The sequence below is a fragment of the Bombina bombina genome, chromosome 9 (genome assembly GCF_027579735.1).
Source record: "Bombina bombina isolate aBomBom1 chromosome 9, aBomBom1.pri, whole genome shotgun sequence".
Classification (NCBI taxonomy): domain Eukaryota; kingdom Metazoa; phylum Chordata; class Amphibia; order Anura; family Bombinatoridae; genus Bombina; species Bombina bombina.
Genome location: NC_069507.1, coordinates 234257493 through 234281644, shown reverse-complemented (window position 1 = coordinate 234281644; position 24152 = coordinate 234257493). Strand labels below are relative to the sequence as shown.

Here is a 24152-nt window from a genome sequence, read left to right as displayed (position 1 = left end):
GTTTATGCTGATAATTCACATTTATAAACTTGGGGAACGTTTTTTTAACGGCAGGCACTATGTTAGACACCTTTTCCAGTCAGGGAGGGCCTTCCCAGTTGTAGGCTGAGCCTCATTTTCGCGCCATTACTGCGCAGTTGTTTTTGAGAGCAAGACATGCAGATGCATGTGTGAGGATCTGAAAGTAGCTGGAAAAGTTTCTAGAAGGCGTCACTTGGTATCGTATTCCCCTCTGGGCTTGGTTAGGTCACAGCAAAGGCTATAGCTGGGACTGTATAGGGGTTAAATTTGTAAACGGCTCAGGTTCCATTATTTTAAGGGTTAAAGCTCTTAAAATTGGTGTGCAATACTCTTAATGCTTTAAGACACTGTGGTGAAATTTTGGTAATTTTTGAACAATTCCTTCATACTTTTTCACATAAAATAATTCAATGGGCGGAGGATCACTCCTGCCACCTATCTGCGATCCACATCCCAGGTGGGGAAAACTGGGAAGCGGATTATCTGAGTCGTCAGACATTCCATCCGGGGGAGTGGGAACTCCACCCGGAGATCTTTGCCCAACTAACTCAATTATGGGGCATTCCGGACATGGATCTGATGGCGTCTCGTCAGAACTTCAAGGTTCCTTGCTACGGGTCCAGATCCAGGGATCCCAATGCGACTCTAGTGGATGCACTAGTAGCACCTTGGACCTTCAACCTAGCTTATGTATTTCCACCGTTTCCTTTCATTCCCAGGCTGGTAGCCAGGATCAAACAGGAGAGGGCCTCGGTGATCTTGATAGCTCCTGCGTGGCCGCGCAGGACTTGGTATGCAGACCTGGTGAATATGTCATCGGTTCCACCATGGAAGCTACCTTTGAGACAGGACCTTCTTGTTCAGGGTCCATTCGAACATCCAAATCTGGTCTCCCTCCAGCTGACGGCTTGGAGATTGAACGCTTGATTCTATCAAAGCGTGGGTTTTCAGATTCTGTGATAGATACTCTGGTTCAGGCCAGAAAACCGGTAACTAGAAAGATTTACCATAAAATATGGAAAAGATATATCTGTTGGTGTGAATCCAAAGGATTCCCATGGAATAAGATAAAAATTCCTAAGATTCTCTCCTTTCTACAAGAAGGTTTGGAGAAAGGATTATCTGCAAGTTCTCTAAAGGGACATATCTCTGCTTTATCTGTCTTACTACACAAAAGACTGGCAGCTGTGCCAGATGTTCAAGCATTTGTTCAGGCTCTGGTTAGGACCTGTTTACAGACCTTTGACTCCTCCCTGGAGTCTAAATCTAGTTCTTTCAGTTCTTCAAGGGGTTCCGTTTGAACCTTTACATTCCATAGATATTAAGTTACTATCTTGGAAAGTTTTGTTTTTGGTTGCTATTTCTTCTGCTAGAAGAGTTTCAGAGTTATCTGCTCTGCAGTGTTCTCCGCCCTATCTGGTGTTCCATGCAGATAAGGTGGTTTTGCGTACTAAGCCTGGTTTTCTTCCAAAGGTTGTTTCTAACAAGAATATTAACCAGGAGATAGTTGTACCTTCTTTATGTCCGAATCCAGTTTCAAAGAAGGAACGTTTGTTACACAATTTGGACGTAGTCCGTGCTCTAAAATTCTATTTAGAGGCTACAAAAGATTTCAGACAAACATCTTCTTTGTTTGTTATCTATTCTGGTAAAAGGAGAGGTCAAAAAGCGACTTCTACCTCTCTTTCCTTTTGGCTTAAAAGCATCATCCGATTGGCTTATGAGACTGCCGGACGGCAGCCTCCTGAAAGAATCACAGCTTACTCCACTAGGGCTGTGGCTTCCACATGGGCCTTCAAGAACGAGGCTTCTGTTGACCAGATATGTAAGGCAGCGACTTGGTCTTCACTGCACACTTTTGCCAAATTTTACAAATTTGATTTGCTCCCTCCCTTCATCCGTGTCCTAAAGCTTTGGTATTGGTTCCCACAAGTAAGGATGACGCCGTGGACCGGACACACCAATGTTGGAGAAAACAGAATTTATGCTTACCTGATAAATTACTTTCTCCAACGGTGTGTCCGGTCCACGGCCCGCCCTGGTTTTTTAATCAGGTCTGATGAATTATTTTCTCTAACTACAGTCACCACGGTACCATATGGTTTCTCCTATATTTTTCCTCCTGTCCGTCGGTCGAATGACTGGGGTGGGCGGAGCCTAGGAGGGACTATATGGCCAGCTTTGCTGGGACTCTTTGCCATTTCCTGTTGGGGAAGAGATATTCCCACAAGTAAGGATGACGCCGTGGACCGGACACACCGTTGGAGAAAGTAATTTATCAGGTAAGCATAAATTCTGTTTTATGTATGTGTACGTATCTTTTAAAACAAGTTAGTTTAACCTCCTTTTTGCTAGTACAACTGAATTACTGTGTCGCAAAATGATGTAGGTCTACAAAGTGTGTCACCAACATGAAAAGTTTGGAAAGCTCTGGGATAGAGATTGAGAATAGTTAAAAAAAAACAAGAAGGAAATTTGGGTTTTACAAAGTAGCAATTTGTTGCCTTAATCAAAAAGTTAATATTCTGATTTTCTTATAATTAAAATTGCTGATGTCTCCCCTTAAATAAATAACATATAACAGGCTTCCCTGTCAAGCACAAAGCAAATTATAGTGGAACATGTTAATATATAGTTTACAATAGTTCAGTAATGTATAAAGAACCCATGAAAATCAGAACATATCCTGTTATTTTCTGCCATAGTCACAGCGATAAACGAGATTCTGAAAGATGAAAAACTTACCTGATAATCTGAAAAGAAGGAAAGAGAAAAAATATACTTTACTACAGAGCTGTGCTGAAGTATAATATACAAGTTAAACGTATTACAGCCAATAACTGCCTTTATATTGTATTTACTCATTTTTAACTAAACTATTTTAAGCTCACATTTTCTATCAAGCAGAATGTTCATAACATTACACAGTATTACTTTTTTGGATAAAATCTTCCCCCACCTGTTCATTGGTTTGGCTTATTAAAGGGATATGAAAGCCAAAAAAGATTATTTTGTGATTTAGAGCATAACCATTTAAAAAAAAAGTTTCAAATTGAGTTCTATTATAAAATTTGCTTTGTTCACATTTGTTCTGTATTGAAGAGATACCTAGGTAGCATCTGGTGCACTACATGACAGGAAATAGTGCTGCCCTCTAGTCTTCTTGCAAAACTGCTGTCATATAGTGCTCCAGAAATGGGCTGGCTCATGAGCATACCTCCCTGCTTTTGAACAAAAGATACAAAGAGAACAAAAAATTGATAATACAAGTAAATGAGATAGTTGTTTAAAACCACATGTGTTATCTGAATCAGGCAAGAAAAAAAATGGGTTTCATATCCCTTTAATGCTTTAGAAAGCAGTTCACAGAATACAGCTGCACATGTCCTGATTCGCTGGAGAGAATGTAACTATTTTGTGAATTTGAGGGTGTTTTTTTTTTTTATTGCATGGAATGTGGAAATGCTGCTCCACTTTCTATTTGTTAGCAAAATGTGACATTTTGGTGCTTACCCCGAACTCCTCCACTAATGTCTCCATAACTATCGTACTGAGCAAAGTCCGTTGACATAGGCTATACAAAAAATATTTGGAGAAAAAAAAACAGGAAAAGTATTGTTTACAAATATGAATTCAAACGTCTGATAGAATGTAATGATGACTTACAGGCAGACTTCAATTTCAATAAAATGCATTATTCAGTTATATGTCCCTTACTGTATGACACAGAAAAGATGTTACTATAATATACTATAACAAATATAATAATCAAATATTACCCCCTATTTGGACAACCAGTGACTCTGCTGAAGACTATCACTATTTGACAGACCATTTGTTTATGGGCATCTACAGAATTGTGAGGGTAAAAAGTGGCAAATGCTATTCCCGGCTTGGTCACCTGTCTAGAACGTGATCCTGGGTCTAGGGAGTGAAAAAGCTGACTGTGCCAGTGTAACCTAGAATGGCATGTGGCATTTTATTTCAATTGAAGTATGAGTAATGTGCACATGGTAGTTTTCTAACCTGTTAGATACCAGACTTATAGTATTAAAAATAAATCCACACACAACATACCGCTTATTTAAAATAGGGAGTGAAAAAGCTGACTGTGCCAGTGTAACCTAGAATGGCATGTGGCATTTTATTTCAATTGAAGTATGAGTAATGTGCACATGGTAGTTGTCTAACCTGTTAGATACCAGACTTATAGTATTAAAAATAAATCCACACACAACATACCGCTTATTTAAAATAGGAGAATATTCCCTTTAAAATCAGGGTTAACGTGACCCCATTGATGCAACTTAATCAATATAAAAATATATAAACATTTCTTAACCTATTATATACAAAGGTTACAGTAATAAAAAAGGGCTCTGAAATTGCCTCTCATTCAACAAATGTTTGGTCACATGACAATTTTTGTCTACATTGATATTCTGTATGGGAAATATTATTTAATGTTTGCCTTCCCCACTCTGAAAACATTACTCAAACAGAGGTGTAACAAGAAACCACAGGGCCCAGGTGCAAGAATCTAAGAAGGGCCCCCCTACCCTACCAAAAAAAAAGTAAATTTGATACACATCTTTTTTTTTTTTTTTTTTTTTTTTTTAAAGCTGGGCAATTGCGACCTCTGCACCCCCTGTAGTTTCGCCCCTGTATGCAAACATAAATCACCACACGTAATTACAAATATTATAAAAACAATACCACTTTTCATATCAGGTGTACACTGCAAACACCACTGACTTTGCTTTGCAAATGAATTCAATACTACTTAATTACTATTCAGTAAAATAATTATAACATCACAAATCACATTATAGATGACATAATTTATGAAATCACACATGTACGTGCACCAACATAATCACTTCTGCTATAAATGTATTGATAAAACGTATTCATAGCACATTTTTAGGTCAGACTCAGGTCAGGTATTCATTTTTAAATAAATGCTGTTTTCTAAGTATTAGCTGTTTCACATAATGCTGCATTATGTTTTTTTACCTCAGTCAGAAGTCTGATAATTAACAACTTGCTAAATGTCACTTCACAGTTGTTCCCTATAATTATCTGGGGCAAATCTCTATCAGGGGCTCTGCTGCCTTATACAAAATAAACACATACTATAATGTAAATGATAATTATTGTTACACATACATTAACTTAGTCCTAAAACAATTCTAGCTCATTTTGAACCTTTTATTAAAAAAATATCTGCATACCCGATGAAGACCATTTCTTCCATATCCTGGAAGGGAGTTGGTTTTGGATGAGTCAGAGTGTAATGCTAAAAGGAAGAAAATGGATGATGTGAGTATTTTAGGAAATTTCAGAACACAGAAAAATACCAAACCCATCAATTTGGGCAAATAAAACAATTATATGTTTAGCAAATATATTTAATATTAATATATTGTATAGGAACAGAACTATCTGAAAACTTAAAGGGATAGGAAACCCATTTTTTTCTTTCATGATTCCGATAGAGCATGCAATTTTAAGAAACTTTCTAATTTACTCGTATTATCAAATTTTCTTCATTCTCTTGGTATGTTTATTTGAAAAGCAGGAATGTAAGGTTAGGAGCCAGCCCATTTTTGGCTCAGCACCTGGGTAGCGCTTGCTGAATGGTGAATCATGAAAGTTCAGATTTGACTTTCATGCCCTTTAATTCCTAATATATATTATGCATATAAATAAACTTGACTTTAATGCCCCTTTAGCCACTTAAGCCATTTGGATGTAGGTACTATGTCACAGACTACTTTGCCTAGTGTACCCTGTTGACGTAGTTCCTATGTTGAACCTTCTGGCTCATGCTGCAGTTTCCCTGTCAGCTTTGACAGAGAAAACTGCAGCAAGAGGCAGAAAGCATCTTCCTTCATATGATAAGGAAGAACTGATTGTTCTTCCTTTACCATATGTAGGCAGATCGTTCATACAGACAGTGACACTCTTTATTGACTTGCAGTGATGCCGCGGGTGGTGTGGGAGGGAAAAAGGGAAGCAGGAGGGTGGTGCATTGCAGGAGGGGAAATGGAGGTAAGGAAGGAGAAGGTTCCTTACTTAAAGGGACAGTTCACCCAAAAACTTTCTCCCCTTTAAATTATTCCCAATGATACTTTTTACCTGCTAGAGTGTATTAAATTGGTTGCAAGTAGCTCCTTTACTCATATTTCAGCATTTGAAATAGCTGATTTAGCTTGTGGTTTCCCAACCTATACTGAAAGTTTTGATACTGGCGTATACGCTATTGACAAGCCTAAGTAAACACAGCCAGCAGAAGAGATTACACCCTCAGTGGGGGGCATAATAGTTAAGTAATAAAATGATAATTTTCCATTGTTCTCTCTATGTATTGAGCTTTGGTGTTCCAGACAATTATAAGATAAGGAAGCAAGTCTGTGTACATGAAAGTGATAACATAATGAGATCTGATATTGCCTGAAGCTCAACCCATTGTAATAGGCTGTGGTTTAAAAGCACAAAACCAGCTACTTCATATGCACAAATAAACCTGAAAATGCAATTTCTCAAATATTTTATACCCTGCAGTTGGTATAACAAGTCATTTAAAATACATTAATGGAAAAACAATTTTACAGTGTACTGTCCCTTTAATTAGGAGAGAGGAAGGGCTAAACGGCAAAGGGGCTTATAAGAGGGGACCCTACAATTCGATCTCTTGGAGGCGGTTGCTACGCTACAGATTTTTTTTAAAATACATAAATTTCAAAAAGAAATGCATGTAAACTGGGTACTAGCAGACAAATGCCAGTACCTAAGATTGAAGAGACCATTGGGAGGGTAAGAGAGCTGTTTAGGAGGGATAAAAAAAATCAACTAAAACATACTGCCAGTACCTAAGATGGTGGTGATCACTGGGAGGTGAAAGAGGGAAAAGAGCAATTTGGGAGGGATTAGGTAGGGATCAGGTGGTGGGAAGTGTCAGGTGGGAGGGTAATCTCTACACTACAGCTAAAATTAACCTAAAGGTTCCTGATTAACCCATAGCCAGGAATATCAGAAGTGTGATGCGCAGCTGCAATTAGCGGCCTTCTAATTATCAAAAAGTAATGGCAAAGCCATGCATGTCTGCTATTTCTGAACACAGGAGATCCCACAGAGGCTTTTGCAACCATTTGCATTATGACTGCACAAGCGGTATGTAAATAATTTCAGTAAGACACCCAAAGTTTAAGAAAAAGTTAACTTTTTTTTAATATGATTGCATTTGCTGACAAAACAATGGTATTAAATATACCAAAATGGGCAAAGACCAATACCTTAGGTTGTCTACTAAAAATATATAAATTTAGTTTTGATAGGTAAAAAAAAAAAAAAGGCGGAACAAATAATCCGGTACTTTGGATAAAATTTTCTCTAAAATTCAATGTCTTGAAGGGGTTAAATTATAGACAAAGACAAAGGGGCCGAATTGAAGGCTCATCGAAAACAGAAGTTACAAAGCAGTGGTCTAAAGACCACTGATCCATCACTTGTCCGCCTGCTCTGAGGCGGCGGACAGAAATCAACCTGATCGAATACGATCGGGTTGATTGACGCCCCCTGCTAGCGGCCAATCTGGTGAACTGCTTGTGCAATGATAAATGCTGAAAGAGTATGCTGTCGGCATTTATCGATGTGGAGCGGACATAAGCTACATCGTATCAATTTGATAAATATGCCCCAAAGGGGTAGATTTACGAAACAGCGGATGCTGCAATCTACCCCTGAAGTTTTTGGCTCACCGGAAACTTAAGTTAAAGGACCAGTCAACACATTAGATTTGCATAATCAACAAATTCAAGATAACAAGACAATGCAATAAGCACTTAGTCTGAACTTCAAATGAGTAGTAGATTTTTTTATAACAAATTTCAAAGTTATGTATATTTCCACTCCCCTTGTACCATGTGATAGCAATCAGCCAATCACAAATGCATATACGTATAGTCTGTGAATTCTTGCACATGCTCAGTAGGATCTGGTGACTCAAAAATTGTAAATATAAAAGACTGTGCACATTTTTTTTTAATGGAAGTAAATTGGAAAGTTGTTTAAAATGACATGCTGTATCTGAATCATGAAAATGTAATTTATCCTGAGTGTCCCTTTAAAGAAGCAGCGGTCTTAAGACCGCTGCTCCTTAACTCATCTGCCACCTCTTAGGTGGTGGACAGCAATCATCCCTATCTGAGTGGGATGATTGACACCCCTTGCTAGCAGCCGCGAATATGCAGGGGGTGGCATTGCACAAACATTTCACCAGAAATGCTTGTGCAATGTTAAATACTGACAGCATATGCTGTCGACATTTAGCGATGTTGGGCGGACATGATTTGCAACAGCGAATCATGTCCGCCCGCTGCTTGATAATTTGGCCCCAAAGAGTTAAAGGAACAAGAATTAAAAGGATCAGTAAAGTCAAAATTAAACATTCATAATTCAGATATAGCATGCGATTGTAAACAACATTCCAAATTGCTTTGTTCTTGTGCTGTCCATTGTAGGCTCAGGAGCAGCAATGAGCTACTGGGAGCTAGCTGCTGACGGGTGGCTGCAAACATATGCCTCTTGTCTTTGGCTCACCCAATATGTTCAGCTATTTCTCAGTTATACATTTCTGCTCCTCCAACAAAAGATACCAAGAAAATGAAGCAAATTTGATGATAGAAGTAAATTGAGAATTGTGTAAAATTATGTTTTATCTAAATCATTAAAAAATGTTTCATTTGCCTTTAATGTTAATCATTACATTTCTTAAAATGTACAAAAAACAGCAATTAGATGCTTACAAGTTATGAGTGGGGAATCGTATCTACCAGCAGAATGAGGTCTTTCTCTTGACTCTTTTTCCATTTCTTCCTTCAATATGAGTTGACCCAGACCTGAGTTGAGCTTTTTAAAAAAAAAGAGAGAGAGAAAAAAAGTTTTTTTACTGTATAAAATAATAACTAAGTATCTAGCTTTCTGTTTTATGTTTGTATGCAGATCTATCAATAAATATTCAACAAACACTGACAAATTAGGTTTTAATAAAGAGGCCATCAACAGAGAATTGTGACACAACGCTAGGTATACGCTGCCATTTTTACTTGCATGACCCTCTAACTTTTTTAAAACATTCAGAAAGCAAGGACAGCTGTTGTCTTTAGCTAGATGTTTTTAGTTTGTAACTACTAAATTATTTATTTATATTCACCCCAGACCTCACAATTGCAAGTTGCAGACCTCCAAACTGTCGGAAGCCTAAGGATTGTCTAAGGATTTTAGGTTTGCCCTACTTCTTGCTCCCAGCATCTTCAGAACCTAAGCTCCACTCAGGACATTCAGACACACTGCCTGCAATCCCGCCCCTTATGTTGTGGCCACACCCACAAAATACCAACATTCCCAAATCTCCCAATCCCAGAAAGCCTCTGGGGAACATTGGGGAGGTGAGGTATCCTGTTGCCATGAATTTGTTAGCTAGTGACTTTTTCATAAGTGCAGCACTTTATGCAGAGCAAGTGGGAGAGAACAGGAAGGAAAATTGGGCAAATTTGTTTTTTTTAAAAAAAGGTAATAGAAGAGTTGGATCTGTCTGAAGTGAAGATTGACTCTTTACCAGTGTATGAATGGAGGAAACTGGCTTCAGGTCCCATAATGGGACTATCCCACTAATTGTGGATTGGGAGGTTTGCATGTAGAATGGATGACTAAACAAATACATTGTTACAGTGAATGAGTAATGCATCTAATACTCACCTTCATCAGCTGCTCTTCCTGTAATTGACGGCGCCGCTGTAACTCTTCATCGTCCTCATCCCGAGCACTTGAGTGCCTTCTAGGGTCAGACCCTGCTACCAGGAAACCACAGGAACTGTCAATTCTACTTTTCATTTCTTACTAAGCTGTGACTTAATGTTTAAGTGAATTAGAACAGTATTTTTGATCTCTACAAATATTAAACATAAATTGTTAACAGGTTTTTTTAAAGGGACAATGAACCCGATTTTTGTCTATTGTGATTCAGATAGAGCATGCATTTTTAAGCAACTTTCTAATTTACTTTTTTAAAATGTTTTCTTCCTTCTCTTGCTATCTTTATTTGAAAAAGAAGGCATCTAAGCTTTTTTGGTTCAGGACTCTGGACAGCACTATTTTATTGGTGGATGAATTTATCCACCAATCAGCAAGAACAACATAGGTTGTTCACCAAAATTACATTCTTGCATTTCAAATAAAGATACCAAGAGAATAAAGAAAATTTGATAATAGGAGTAAATTAGAAAGCTGCTTAAAATGTCATGCTCTAGCTGAATCACGAAAGAAAAAAAATTTGGTTCAGTGTCCCTTTAAGCAGAAGATTCCGCAACCCTAAATAGAAAACATTAAATAAAACAACATTTCAAATGTTACCATTTTTACTACAACATTGCAAATGGGGCATTGGCCAAAGACACGTTCTTGATATTTCTTTACACATATAGATAGATTGCCTGTTTGCAAACAGTTTGCTGACACACTGAGGTTTTATCTCAACAACATTTAATTTTCAGAATTCCTATTTCAGGACAAAGATAATAATTGTTTAACTTTATTATCTAAACATGATTCAACGTAATTGCTTCCCCATGTAAGAAATGTTCACAACTTGCACTGATCATTATAGATCCTGTGCAAGAAGATTGGAAGCTTGTGTGATATTGATAGTGAATTGCAATCTAGAGGGCACAGTGTGATTGTTAATCTTATTCAAGATTTTCAGCAAACTCTTGTCGGATGAAGTGCGAGTTTTGGAACTTGTGTGAACTTTATGAATCATCCCAAAGTATTTGTTTTTGTTACATATGAAATATTATACTAATGGTTTTTGTTTTCATTACTGCTGTTAAATTTACCTCAGCACATTACTTCAAAGTATGTATCAATGTTGAGTGATCGGTTACAGAAATACACATGGTTTGACAAATGTTAAGTGATGACAAAGTGACAACTAAAAACACAACACAGCACTGATTGAAGTCTTGCTTCTGTGATAAACATCCAAGTTCTCTAGAAATTCAGAATTAGAATTATAGACCTTAATTTTAAAAAATATATAAATGTATATAAATATTTAAACAAAACAAAAAACAAGCATACCAAAATATAAAAATATTCTTAAACAATTTTCAAGAGGTCTTTGGTCTTGGAGGAATGGTAGTTAATATCTGACATATGTTAAACTATGTAGGTGTTTTTTGGCTGAGCAGAGGGAAAGGCAGAAGGTGTTTTCTGTTTGGTTTTAATAACTGATTGCAACAGCTCATCAAGAACCCATAGACCAGTGATGTTGAACCTCGGCACTCCAGATGTTTCGGAACTACATTTCCCATGATGCCGACTGGACTTCAGAGTGCCTAAGCGTCATGGGAAATGCAGCTCTGAAACATCTGGAGTGCCAATGTTTGCCATCATTGCCATAGACCATACCAAGTTTTTTTAAGGTTCCACACAAGGTTGAGACAGTTTTTATTCTAGGTTGAAAGTATAATTTTCTGATCTGATATTAACATTGTGCTAACAACACAATTAGAGTAGGACTTGCACTTACAAAGATCATCTGTGCAACAAACTTCATTATATTACAGTATCAGGGCTTCACAAATTGCAGGAAACATGGCTTGTAGCATTTTACTGTTTCATAATCATTTAAATTACATATCTATAAACAAATCCCCTTGCCTGACGCCTAAACTGGTCCTCAGTTTTCTGAGTGGTTCCTCAGTTGTCAAGCCCTTACACTGTAGTAAAAAACACTCAACATCTGTTGGTTATAAGAAGAAACTCAAGTGTACTAAGAAATCTGCATACCTAAGGCAGCAAGTGAGGGAGGACCTGGCCAGTAGTCTGTCTCAATCTTTGGGATCTCGTTGGGTGCTGGAGCGTGGGCGGCAGGGAACTTGGAGGACTTGATGATATCCTCGGAGCAGTTGGTCATTGCTGCCATTGCAGCTGAATCTAGATGGGATCAGGTTGTATCTTAGCTCACTATTAACATAGATAAATCAGGCCTAAAGTCTTAGAAATGCAGAAACTTCTTTCTTTGTTTTCATTTTACAATAAAGTACTGGAGAAGATATACAAATCCATGTGCAGGAAAGAACTAGAAAAGATTTTCGACAGCATATTTCCAAATTGTTACAAATGTATATTGAGGGCAGTGTGGGGCTGGTGGCATCCACTATAGCAGCAACCCAGGGGCAGTCGCGCAAGTTTCACCACCTCTGCACTAAGCAATAGTTCAATAAACATTCTGCCATGTGCTTCATGAACATAGTATGGACTTTTTTCTCTATATAAATAATCCCTTTTTAATATAATTAAAATACATAAGAAGCGGTAAAACGATCTGTGAAATCTTAAACACTAAAAAGATTTGGAACATATATATTTTTTATAAATGTATTTTTGCAATTTAAATTTGTCAGCCTTTCACTGATTTGAGCGTAGCTATTATTAAAACATATTGTGGTGAATTTACAATGTACCCAGTCACAGAGCTCACATTCCATCGCTAGAATCACTAGGAGGTTTAGTATAAAATGTGACCAGGCACCAGCCCACCAAATAGTTGTATTATTTTACATAAAGCTGCTGATAATTGGGAGCTCATTGACTTACAGCCTCATCTGGTGGTGTTAGAGTAAGGTCTGGGACAATGAAACATATATTTACTGAGAGAATTTCTCAATTAAGATTTTTAAATGATTTAATAAAATGACATTTATAGTGGCCACGCCTGCCTCGAAGGGCCATATAAATAATTAGATAAATGCCATTAGATAGTCAGGGATTCATACATTTTATAAGTATAGAAGCAGTGAATTAAAGGGAAAAAAACACAATGAGGCCCATTTATCAAGCTCCGTAGGGAGCTTGTGGGCCCGTGTTTGTGACGATTCTTCAGACTCACCAGAAACGGCAGTTATGAAGCAGCGGTCTAAAGACCGCTGCTCCATAACCCTGTCCACCTGCTCTAAACAGGCGGACAGGAATCGCCACAATTCAAACTGATCGAGTACGATCGGGTTGATTGACACCTCCGATTGGCCGCAAGTCTGCAGGGGGCGGCATTGCATGAGCTGCTCTTGTGAGCTGCTGGTGCGATGCTAAATACGGAGAGCGTATTGCTCTCCGCATTCAACGAGGTCTTGCGGACCTAATCCGCTCTGTCGGACCTTTGATACATAGGCCTCTTTGACTTAAATAAAGATTTCAACCTCTTAAACTTCTACAAAACTCTCTTTTGTGCTAAAAAGCTGGTAACTGAGTCACTTCATCCAGATTCTCACTTTTGCTCCAAAACCATTTAATTCTCAGCATTGACTATAATGAACAAACCAAGAGTCAAGAACACCAAAAATCCAAAAATAGCTACAATGTAATTATGAATTATATTGTAGCTATCTTAGGGTTTATTTTATAGGTAAGTATTTAGTTTTAAATAGGAATAATTTAGTTAATAATAGTAATTTTTATTTAGATTTAGTTAAATAATATTTAAGTTAGGGGGTGTCAGGGTTAGGGTTAGACTTAGGTTTAGGGGTTAATAACTTTATTATAGTGGTGGCGGCGACGTTGGCGGCAGATTAGGGGTTAATACATTTAATAGGCTATGTGGGCTATGGCGGTTTAGAGGTTAATACTTGAGTAGGTTTATTGCGTTGTGGGTTAATGGCGGATTAAGGGTTAATCAGATTTTTATTTTATTTACTTTTCTTAGGCGCCGGCAGTTTCTAAAGTGCAGTAAGTCACTAGCGACTCCAGAAATTTGTCTTTACGCTCATTTCTGGACATCGCTAGTTTATCCGACTTACGGCACTTTATGAACTGTCGGCGGGGTTTATGTAATACCCCAATGTGCGAGGTGAAATTACGGGCGAAGTGGGTTCCCATGCTTGCGCTGAAACCTGCGCCGTATATGTGATCGTGCCCCTGTTATCACATCACATTTTTTTACTGTTAATCTGAGAACTTGCCACCTGCAATCACCGCCTGGCAAAATATAAGACTGCAGAAGGGCTCTATTGTTCAATCCTGCCCCCTGCTCCAGAGCAAATAAATGTGTGAGAGTGTGAGAGTAGGGCCTGCCAATCACCCCAAACAAGTTTATTTTAAGCCCTACAACAGATCATGTTAACTTGCAGTACTGGCAAGCTTTGGCCAGGGGACCTGTACGACTCAAAGTCATTTTGGACAAGTATCTCTGTATAGTGATGATAATGTACATTTATACACTAATAAAATGCAACACTCTGCACTATATGATAATGCAAAGCAATCTATACACTAATAAACACCCTGCACTATATGATAATGCAAAACAATCTATACACTAATAAACACCCTGCACTATATGATAATGCAAAGCAATCTATATACTAATAAACACCCTGCACTATATGTTAATGCAAAGCAATCTATACACTAATAAACACCCTGCACTATATGATAATGCAAGCCATATATACACTAATAAACACCCTGCACTATATGATAATGCAAAACAATCTATACACTAATAAACACCCTGCACTATATGATAATGCAAAACAATCTATACACTAATAAACACCCTGCACTATATGATAATGCAAAACAATCTATACACTAATAAACACCCTGCACTATATGATAATGCAAAACAATCTATACACTAATAAACACCCTGCACTATATGATAATGCAAATCAATCTATACACTAATAAACACCCTGCACTATATGATAATGCAAATCAATCTATACACTAATAAACACCCTGCACTATATGATAATGCAAATCAATCTATACACTAATAAACACCCTGCACTATATGATAATGCAAAATGATCTATACACTAATAAACACCCTGCACTATATGATAATGCAAAGCAATCTATACACTAATAAACACCCTGCACTATATGATAATGCAAAACAATCTATACACTAATAAACACCCTGCACTATATGATAATGCAAAACAATCTATACACTAATAAACACCCTGCACTATATGATAATGCAAAACAATCTATACACTAATAAACACCCTGCACTATATGATAATGCAAATCAATCTATACACTAATAAACACCCTGCACTATATGATAATGCAAAACAATCTATACACTAATAAACACCCTGCACTATATGATAATGCAAAACAATCTATACACTAATAAACACCCTGCACTATATGATAATGCAAAACAATCTATACACTAATAAATACCCTGCACTATATGATAATGCAAAACGATCTATACACTAATAAACACCCTGCACTATATGATAATGCAGAGCAATCTATACACTAATAAACACCCTGCACTATATGATAATGCAAACTGATCTATACACTAATAAACACCCTGCACTATATGATAATGCAAAACGATCTATACACTAATAAACACCCTGCACTATATGATAATGCAAAGCAATCTATACACTAATAAACACCCTGCACTATATGATAATGCAAAACGATCTATACACTAATAAACACCCTGCACTATATGATAATGCAAAGCAATCTATACACTAATAAACACCCTGCACTATATGATAATGCAAAACGATCTATACACTAATAAACACCCTGCACTATATGATAATGCAAAACAATCTATACACTAATAAACACCCTGCACTATATGATAATGCAAATCAATCTATACACTAATAAACACCCTGCACTATATGATAATGCAAATCAATCTATACACTAATAAACACCCTGCACTATATGATAATGCAAAACAATCTATACACTAATAAACACCCTGCACTATATGATAATGCAAGCCATATATACACTAATAAACACCCTGCACTATATGATAATGCAAATCAATCTATACACTAATAAACACCCTGCACTATATGATAATGCAAATCAATCTATACACTAATAAACACCCTGCACTATATGATAATGCAAGCCATATATACACTACTAAACACCCTGCACTATATGATAATGCAAGCCATATATACACTACTAAAATGCTGCACTGTATAATTAATGCACAGTATTATATATATATATATTTATATATTATATACACTGATATATGCTGCTCTGTATAATGATGATGGTGCCTATACACTGATGGTGAGCTGCATAATGATACTGAATATTTACACTACAAAAGAACACACTGCACTGTATAACTATGCTAAGTATCTATACACTGAAATAGGACATGTTGTACTGAATATTGATTATGGCCATCTATATACTTTAATGTATAGGTATGGATGTAGAGTAGACACATTATAGACATGTGGTACTGCGCTATGGCTTTTAATAACTAAACAGAAAAATATCTTTCTATATATATAATACAGATATTATGCCACCACATATGGCCTCTACTATGAAGCCCAAGTTAGGCAGCAAAAAATAAAAATTCACATTTAAAAAACTATGTCATTAACCAAATGTGCACAGAGAAATTAAAGGAAAAAAACAGAGAGAGAAGAAGATACGAGGTTCTGTCGTAACAGAGAGAGAAACAGAAAGAGAATGGAAGGAAAAATAGTGAGATAGAGGTCAACTTAAATGTTTCAGAAAAAAAGAAGAGGGTTGAGCTGTCCCTGGTACAGAGAGACTCACATTGTCACCGTTATTTGTTTCTTTCAGTTAATAAGCACATTAGACCAGGCCATGCATGTGCACAATGTTACAGCCATGTGCAGTGTTTCATGATTAGTACTCAAGGGTCACTGGAGTGAAGGCAAGGGTAACAAGCAAACAGAGGGATAATGACTCTAGTCTACACTCAGCCTAACAGGGTAATTTATAGAGGTTTGTTGCCTCACTTTCTGATTTAACTGGTAAATGAATTACAAGCACATTGCTCAAAAAGTCAATCAGTAAATATAATGACTACTTTTTATAAAGGGGCAGCAAATGACACACACTTGGTCATTAGACACTGCAAAACATTACATTACATAAACAAAATGGTATCTTTAGCTATAATTACAAGTGACAGTACTGGGATACTATGTGACTGTGCCCAAATAGAATGGAAAGGATAATGTGGGATATATTTTTCATAACTCAAAGTACAATTGCACCATCTAGTGTTTACTCCTAAAGGTACAATTCTAAATAAAGTTGCAAGCTCATTAAGATGACTGCAGGAAGGAAAGTTCCCAACGTAAGCCAAGTACCCAGAAGCACAGTTTAGTATTACAAAAGCATGACTTCAAACAGTACTTACTGATGAAATGTGATGATGTCAATGGTTATAGGGTCACATGTTTTAGAAGGACAGGGAACACAACCACAAAACAAAATAAGATAGGACAAGGTTATAAAAAAATGAACTGTGATGGGAACAACTTGACATTCCATATAAATGAAAATACACATGTGGTGCTGACGTTTGTTTACAATGTTCATGTCTGATCTGTTAAAGCAAAGCTGAAACTTACCCTCTATATTTTCCTTATAAAATATTTAGGGAGAATGATTCTACCTTTGTAGCCTATCATATACATTAAAGAAGTCACATCAAGAAAAATAAACATTATACTGAATAGAGCTATACAACACCCAACATATTAAAGCAATTTATTTGAATGATAGGATTCAAATTAACCTTCATTTAAGGGACATGTAAGTCAATTCACACAACACGATTATGGCATTGTAAAAATATATATATATAAAAATAAGCATGTTTTTAAAATACATCATCAATAAATTATGGTTTGTATTCAAGTTTATAAAAAAAAGTGTTAAAGTGAAGATGAGCAATGCTATGACCCATAAGTCTTTAAAATGGCTACTCTGAACATTAAGCATTTGATTGCCCAACCAATAGTGTCAAAATCTACCATTTTTGTAGGATATGGGGTGCTTTAAGGAAGGGATGAGTAATGCTAATAAAGTAATATTTTCTGGTTTTGAGTAATAGACAGGGACCAGGTAAGAAGCTTCCAATGGTCTGTGAAGCTCTCCGTTAAGGGGGCCAACTCGTGTGCATTTTCCTCTTTCTTGTTCTCTTATAGAGGACGTATTCAGTGCAGCCAATCAGAGGATATAGAAAATGACTTTCACATCCAATGAATGAAGGTTTCAGAATAATTAAGTCTTTCTGACAATTTTTCTATTTACTGCAGACCTACTAAAAACTGCACTTAATATAACACAAGAAATACATTTGTACTTTCAATAAGAGGGAATTCTGATACAGATACATACAGATTTGTGCATTATTGAAGTATTCCATAACATCATGCAGTTACTGCATTGGAATCTCTAATAAGAAACATACATTACAGACTATATAAGAAACTGCACTAATATGGCAGCTGTGTGGAACCAGTTAAGAAAATGATTTTATGCAGCTGTGCCCAACATTACTGCGATGGTACAGGTACAAATCCCCAAATCCGGAATTCCAAAATCCAAACTTTTTAATTCATATTTTAAAAAAATAAAATAATCATGCAAATAATAATCTGATTACAGTACTGTACTATATTTCTGAGGGTATGATGTATTAAAAATGGTATACAACTACCTTTAGGTTACAGATATAAACTGTATAATGACATGTAGATATTGAATGACATAAGATTTTGTTTAAACTTGGTTCAATCCCCTCTCAAAACTGTCCCATTTTACAGATTCAAATATTCCAAAATCCAAACTATTCTGAAATCCAAACCTTTTACGGTCCCAAGCAGTTTGGATAAAAGGTTTATTACCTGTAACTACTTTTGAATTTTGTTAGTGTGACCTTTGAGCTTACTTGCGTAAAACACTTATTTTCTTAGTGTTGTCAAAGTATTTGTGCAAAATATACTTATGTAAGCATCAAATTAGATGATCTATACTAGAAAAGGGTCCAATCTTGGGATCTACTGGGTCAGCCCTTCTATATCTACAGATAGATTACGATCTAGCAAACCTGCCTAGGTAACAGTTTAGCTGATATGGCAATGTCACCAACGCTGGTCAACATAACACTATATTTAAATCACGGCCAAGACAAGGCTACATAGCATAGAGAAAGAACAGACTCTAATAAATTCTCCAGATGGGTTTACCCTGTTGCTTGTAGATAGGAGGTTTTCTGTACATATTCACGCCTTGGTCTGCAAAAAAAAAAGAGAATAAGGTCAGTCGATCTAAAATTCAGAATTACATGTATAAGAAGATATTTAATGAAAAAGCAAACTTGGGCTGGAAGTGACATTGTACACAGACAGGAACACATGACAAAGACAGAGACATAGGATTTAAACATTTAAAAAATGAAAAACATAAAAAATTGGCTTCTATTATACATATACTCTTGGTATGAAAATTCCAACAAAGTACCCATTAATGTTGACCAGAAATGTAATATAATATAGTATAATATAAAAGGAATGTATTATAGGGATTCAGAGAAAAATCGTTTTTGTTGTATTGGAACTAGGGTAGAATTTATTTTCAATTGATTGCCATAATTTTTGAACAAAGTATTTATTTACAGATCAAGATAATGCACTATATAGTCTTTCAAGTTTGTCAAACTGATGAAAAGACCTTTAAGGTTTTGAAAAATATGGAATTACAAATTGAAATCTATAAAACTGTTGGCTAAATGGTCATCATAATTATACTATATATAATATATAAAGAGAAATTGTGCTTAAAAACACTAGCACATCCTTACGGCAGTATCATTTGAGTCATTTGTAACAACTCTCATTGGTTGATACATACTTTCTGTACTTAGCAGGAAGTATTTATCATTGAATGAACATTAATAGGAAGTACACAGCTGATTCTGCTGTATTAGTTTAAATTTAATCATTTTTACTTTTTTTATGTGAAAAAGAAAAATTCCTACACATTTAAATAATGGTCTTTCATATGAGCAGTATAACATTTAAACTGATTCAATGCACATGATGAGCACTTTTCGTCATGCAAGGGAATCGTTGATCAAACCCTATTTTTGGAAACCTCCCCGCTCTATAGGTGGCTTAGTGGGCAGCACTCCTAGGCTTCATGGGAGTGCGAGTGACATCACTACGTATGTATGTGGTGACAGAATGAGGAAGCTTACAGTACGTAGCTGCAAGGGAGTTGGATGGGGGAAGGTTCTTCAAACCCCTCGACCTCAGCTCACTTAGCAGCTACAAACCTCCAAGACCCCTCATTTGAAAGATAATTACTTGGAATTGTATAGTAGAACAAATATGATGTCTTAAAAATAAAGTTAAAAAAATGGGGATTTGCTTGAGAATGTTACATTATATGTAAATAAAATAATTTAAATAAAATCTGTTATGTATAGAGACCCCCTAATAAAGTTTATTTTCTAGTAGACCAGTACCTCTCTTTAAAATATATATGAATTTTGTCTGTTTAGTTAGGTGATCACTGTGGTAACAGCAAAAACCTTGCAAGAAAAAAAGTGATTTTATTTCATTTCTATACTACACAATTGGACCTCTCACTTATCTATATTATAACCCCAAAAGCTCGTATTGACCACTATTTCACATGTGGCTTCCCTTGATGACAATTTAGTAAGGTGATCACAGTAACAGCAGCAGTCACTGGGCCGTTTTTATTATTATTTACTAAAATCTATGCAAAAAACATAAAATTATGCTTACCAGATAATTTAATTTCCTTCTGTATAAGGAGAGTCCACGGCATCATTCCTTACTGTTTGGAAATACTGAACCTGGCCACCAGGAGGAGGCAAAGACACCCCAGCCAAAGGCTTAAATACCTTTCCCACTTCCCCCATCCCCCAGTCATTCTGCCGAGGGAACAAGGAACAGTAGGAGAAATATCAGGGTAAAAATGGTGCCAGAAGAAAACATAATTTAGAGGGCCGCCCATCGGAGAACACAGGCGGGGGCTGTGGACTCTACTTATACAGAAGGAAAGAAAATTATCTGGTAAGCATAATTTATGTTTTCCTTCTTAATATAAGGAGAATCCACAGGACCATTCCTTACTGTTGGAAAAACTATACCCAAGCTCTAGAGGACACTGAATGATAATGAGAGGGACAAAAAGAGAGACGGACCCTAATCTGAGGGCACCACAGCCTGCAAAACGTTTCTCTCGAAAGCTGCTTCAGCCGAAGTAAAATTTAGAAATTTAGATCCATAGAGGCCTCATTCTTAAAGGCCCAAGAGGAAGCCACTGCTCTAGTAGAATGAGCCGTAACCCTCTGAAGATGTTTATGTCCCGCTGTCTCATAAGCTAAGCGGATAACACTCCTTAACTAAAAAGATAAGGATGTCGAAGAGACCTTCTGACCCTTACGCTTCCCGGAATAGACAGCAAACAAGGAAGAAATTTGTCTAAAATCCTTAGTAGCCTGAAGATAGAACTTTAAGGCGCGAACCACGTCCAAATAATGAAGCAAATGTTCCTTCGCAGAAGGAGGATTGGGACACAAGGAAGGAACCACAATCTCTTAATTGATGTTGCGGTCTGACACGACCTTAGGAAGAAAACCGAACTTAGTATGTAGGACAGCCTTATCAGAATGGAACACCAGATAAGGAGGCTCACATTGCAAGGCAGCAATCTCAGATACTCTGCGCGTAGAAGCAATAGCCAGTAGAAAATGACCCTTCAAGGACAGCAATTTAATGTCAACTTCATGCATAGGCTCAAACGGAGCCTGTTGCAAAAACTTTAGATCTAATGCTCCTCCTTGGAGTCTAAATCTTGTTCTTAACACAGGTTTGATCCTAGTCAGAGCCTTAACAAAGGACTGTACATCTGTAAGCTCCACAAGCCTCTTGTGCAGTAAAACAGACAGGGCCGAAATCTGTCCCCGCAGGGAAGTGGCAGAATGGCCCTTCTCCAGTCCATCCTGGAGAAACGATAGGATCCTGGTAACCTTAACTTTATGCCAGGAAAATCCACGCTCTTCACACCAGAATAAGTAGGCTCTCCACACCTTATGATAGATGCGACGAGTAACCGGTTTACAAGCTTGAATGAGAGTATCAATAACTCTCTCTGAAAAATCCTCTCTTGGCTAGGACTAAGTGTTCAATCTCCACACAGTCAGCCTCAGAGAATCTAGACTTTGATGAACAAAAGGACCTTGTTCCAGCAAATCCCCGTGACAAGGTAACTTCCACGGAGGAGATCATGACATCCCCACCAGATCCGCAAACCACATCCTTTGCGGCCATGATGGTGCAATCAGTATGACTAATGCCTGCTCCTGCTTGATGCAGGTCATGAGGAAGGAGTGGTAACGGCGGGAAGAGGTAAATTAGACTGAACCTCCAAGGCACTACTAATGCATGTATTAGCTCTGCCTGAGGATCCCTGGACCTCGACCCATATCTGTGTAGCTTGGTATTGAGACGGGACGCCATGTGATCTATTTGCGGCGTCCCCCACCTGTTGTATATCTCCTCAAACACTTCAAGACGGAGAGACCATTTCCCCGGATGAAAGTATTGTCTGCTGAGAAAATCCACTTCCCAGACTAAGGGGCTGATTTATCATGGCCTGAATGGGGCCGTATACCCCTGTTTCTGCGCAAGCCTTCAGGCTCGCTGGAAACAGGAGTTAAGAAGCAGCGGTCTTAAAACCGCTGCTCCTTAACTTGTACGCCTCCTCTGAGGCGGCAGACATCAATCCACCCAATCTCATGTGATCAGTTGATTGACACCCCCTGCCGCTAGCAGCATTGCAGCATTGCACAAACAGTTCACCAGAACTGCTTGTGCAATGATAAATGCCGACAGCGTATGCTGTCGGCATTTATCGATGTGAATCATGTCCGCCAGACACTTGATAAATCAGCCCCCATGGACTAAAACCTATAATGAATTCAATATAAGAAGATTTTATCAACCTCATTAAAAGGGACATTGTAGTCAGAAAACAAAGTACATTTAAAAAAATAATTACCTAAAGGGTCAGTATACACACATTTTCATATACTGATATAAAAATCCAATATAAAGCATTTTAAAAACATACTTAGACGTACTTAGAAGCTCCCAGTTTAGCACTGTGGATGAGATTAGCCTGGGACATCCACTGAAAGTGGCTGATAGCAGAACCCCCTCCCCTCTCCCCTGCATATGAAAAGACCCATTATACAAACAGAAGCAATCTGAAGTCTGTATACATCAGTATGTATCTAAAACTTTGGGGCTTGGTTAGGTGTGCCTGAAAATCAGCACAATTTTATTAAAAAATAAGCAAAACTATACATTTTTACAAAAACACACACCAGATGGGCTATATAAATGGATCATCTACAAAACATTAATGCAAAGAAAATCTAGTGTACAATGTCCCTTTAAAGGGACATGAAACCCCAAAATACTTATTTTGTGATTAAAATAGAGAATACAATTTTAAAAAAGTTTCCAATTTACTTCTATTATCAAATGTGTTTAGTTATCTTGTTATTCTTTGTTGAAGAGCTATCTAGACAGGTGGTGTGCACATGTCTGGAGCACTAGACGACAGGAAATAGTGCTGCCATCTAGTGCTCTTGCTAATGTATAACATTATTGCAAAACTGCTGTCATATAGTGCTGCAGACACGTGCACACTCCTGAACTTACTTTCCTGATTTTCAACAAAGGATAACAAGAAAACAGAAAATCTTATAATAGAAGTAAATTGGGAAGTTGTTTAGATGTTCTGTCTGAATCATGAAAGGACATTTGGGGTTTGTGTCCCTAGTAAAAAATAGTATTTTTAAAATATATTTGTATAACATTTGCAGCCAAGAAATTTTTTGGTTTGTTTGAAATTTTTGTACCGAATATTCAGGGATATTTGTTTAGCTGAACATTTGTTTGCTGCACTATTTTGTATTTGTTTAGTTTAAAAAGAAACAAATACTGAATCTTAGTTAAACATTTACATTAGTTATTTGTTAAAACAATGTTCAGAGCTACAGTGGAATACTTAGCATAACGCGATCTGGAGAGCGAGCTAACCTGATCCTTACCAGAGCCTCGGCCGCACTAACGCTCTCAGTGCCTAGGCCCTCCACTAACTTTAGTGCAGGTACTATAGGTCGAGCGCACTAAGCCTCATGTCAGCGCGGCCGGGGCTCTGGCAAGGATAGGGTT

At 37.2% G+C, this 24152-nt stretch overlaps 1 protein-coding gene across 1 annotated transcript in view; it reads right to left on the bottom strand.

The window, feature by feature from the left end:
• ABLIM1 (actin binding LIM protein 1) overlaps positions 1-24152 on the bottom strand; it is a 383296-nt gene that overhangs the window by 25112 nt on the left and 334032 nt on the right. The window contains exons 14-20 of the mRNA XM_053692692.1: positions 19122-19169; positions 11875-12021; positions 9784-9875; positions 8832-8934; positions 5256-5320; positions 3535-3595; positions 2767-2774 (exon numbers count right to left, since the gene is read on the bottom strand). Of these exons, the coding sequence (XP_053548667.1) occupies positions 2767-2774; positions 3535-3595; positions 5256-5320; positions 8832-8934; positions 9784-9875; positions 11875-12021; positions 19122-19169 (524 nt within the window). The remainder of the gene's footprint in view (positions 1-2766; positions 2775-3534; positions 3596-5255; positions 5321-8831; positions 8935-9783; positions 9876-11874; positions 12022-19121; positions 19170-24152) is intronic.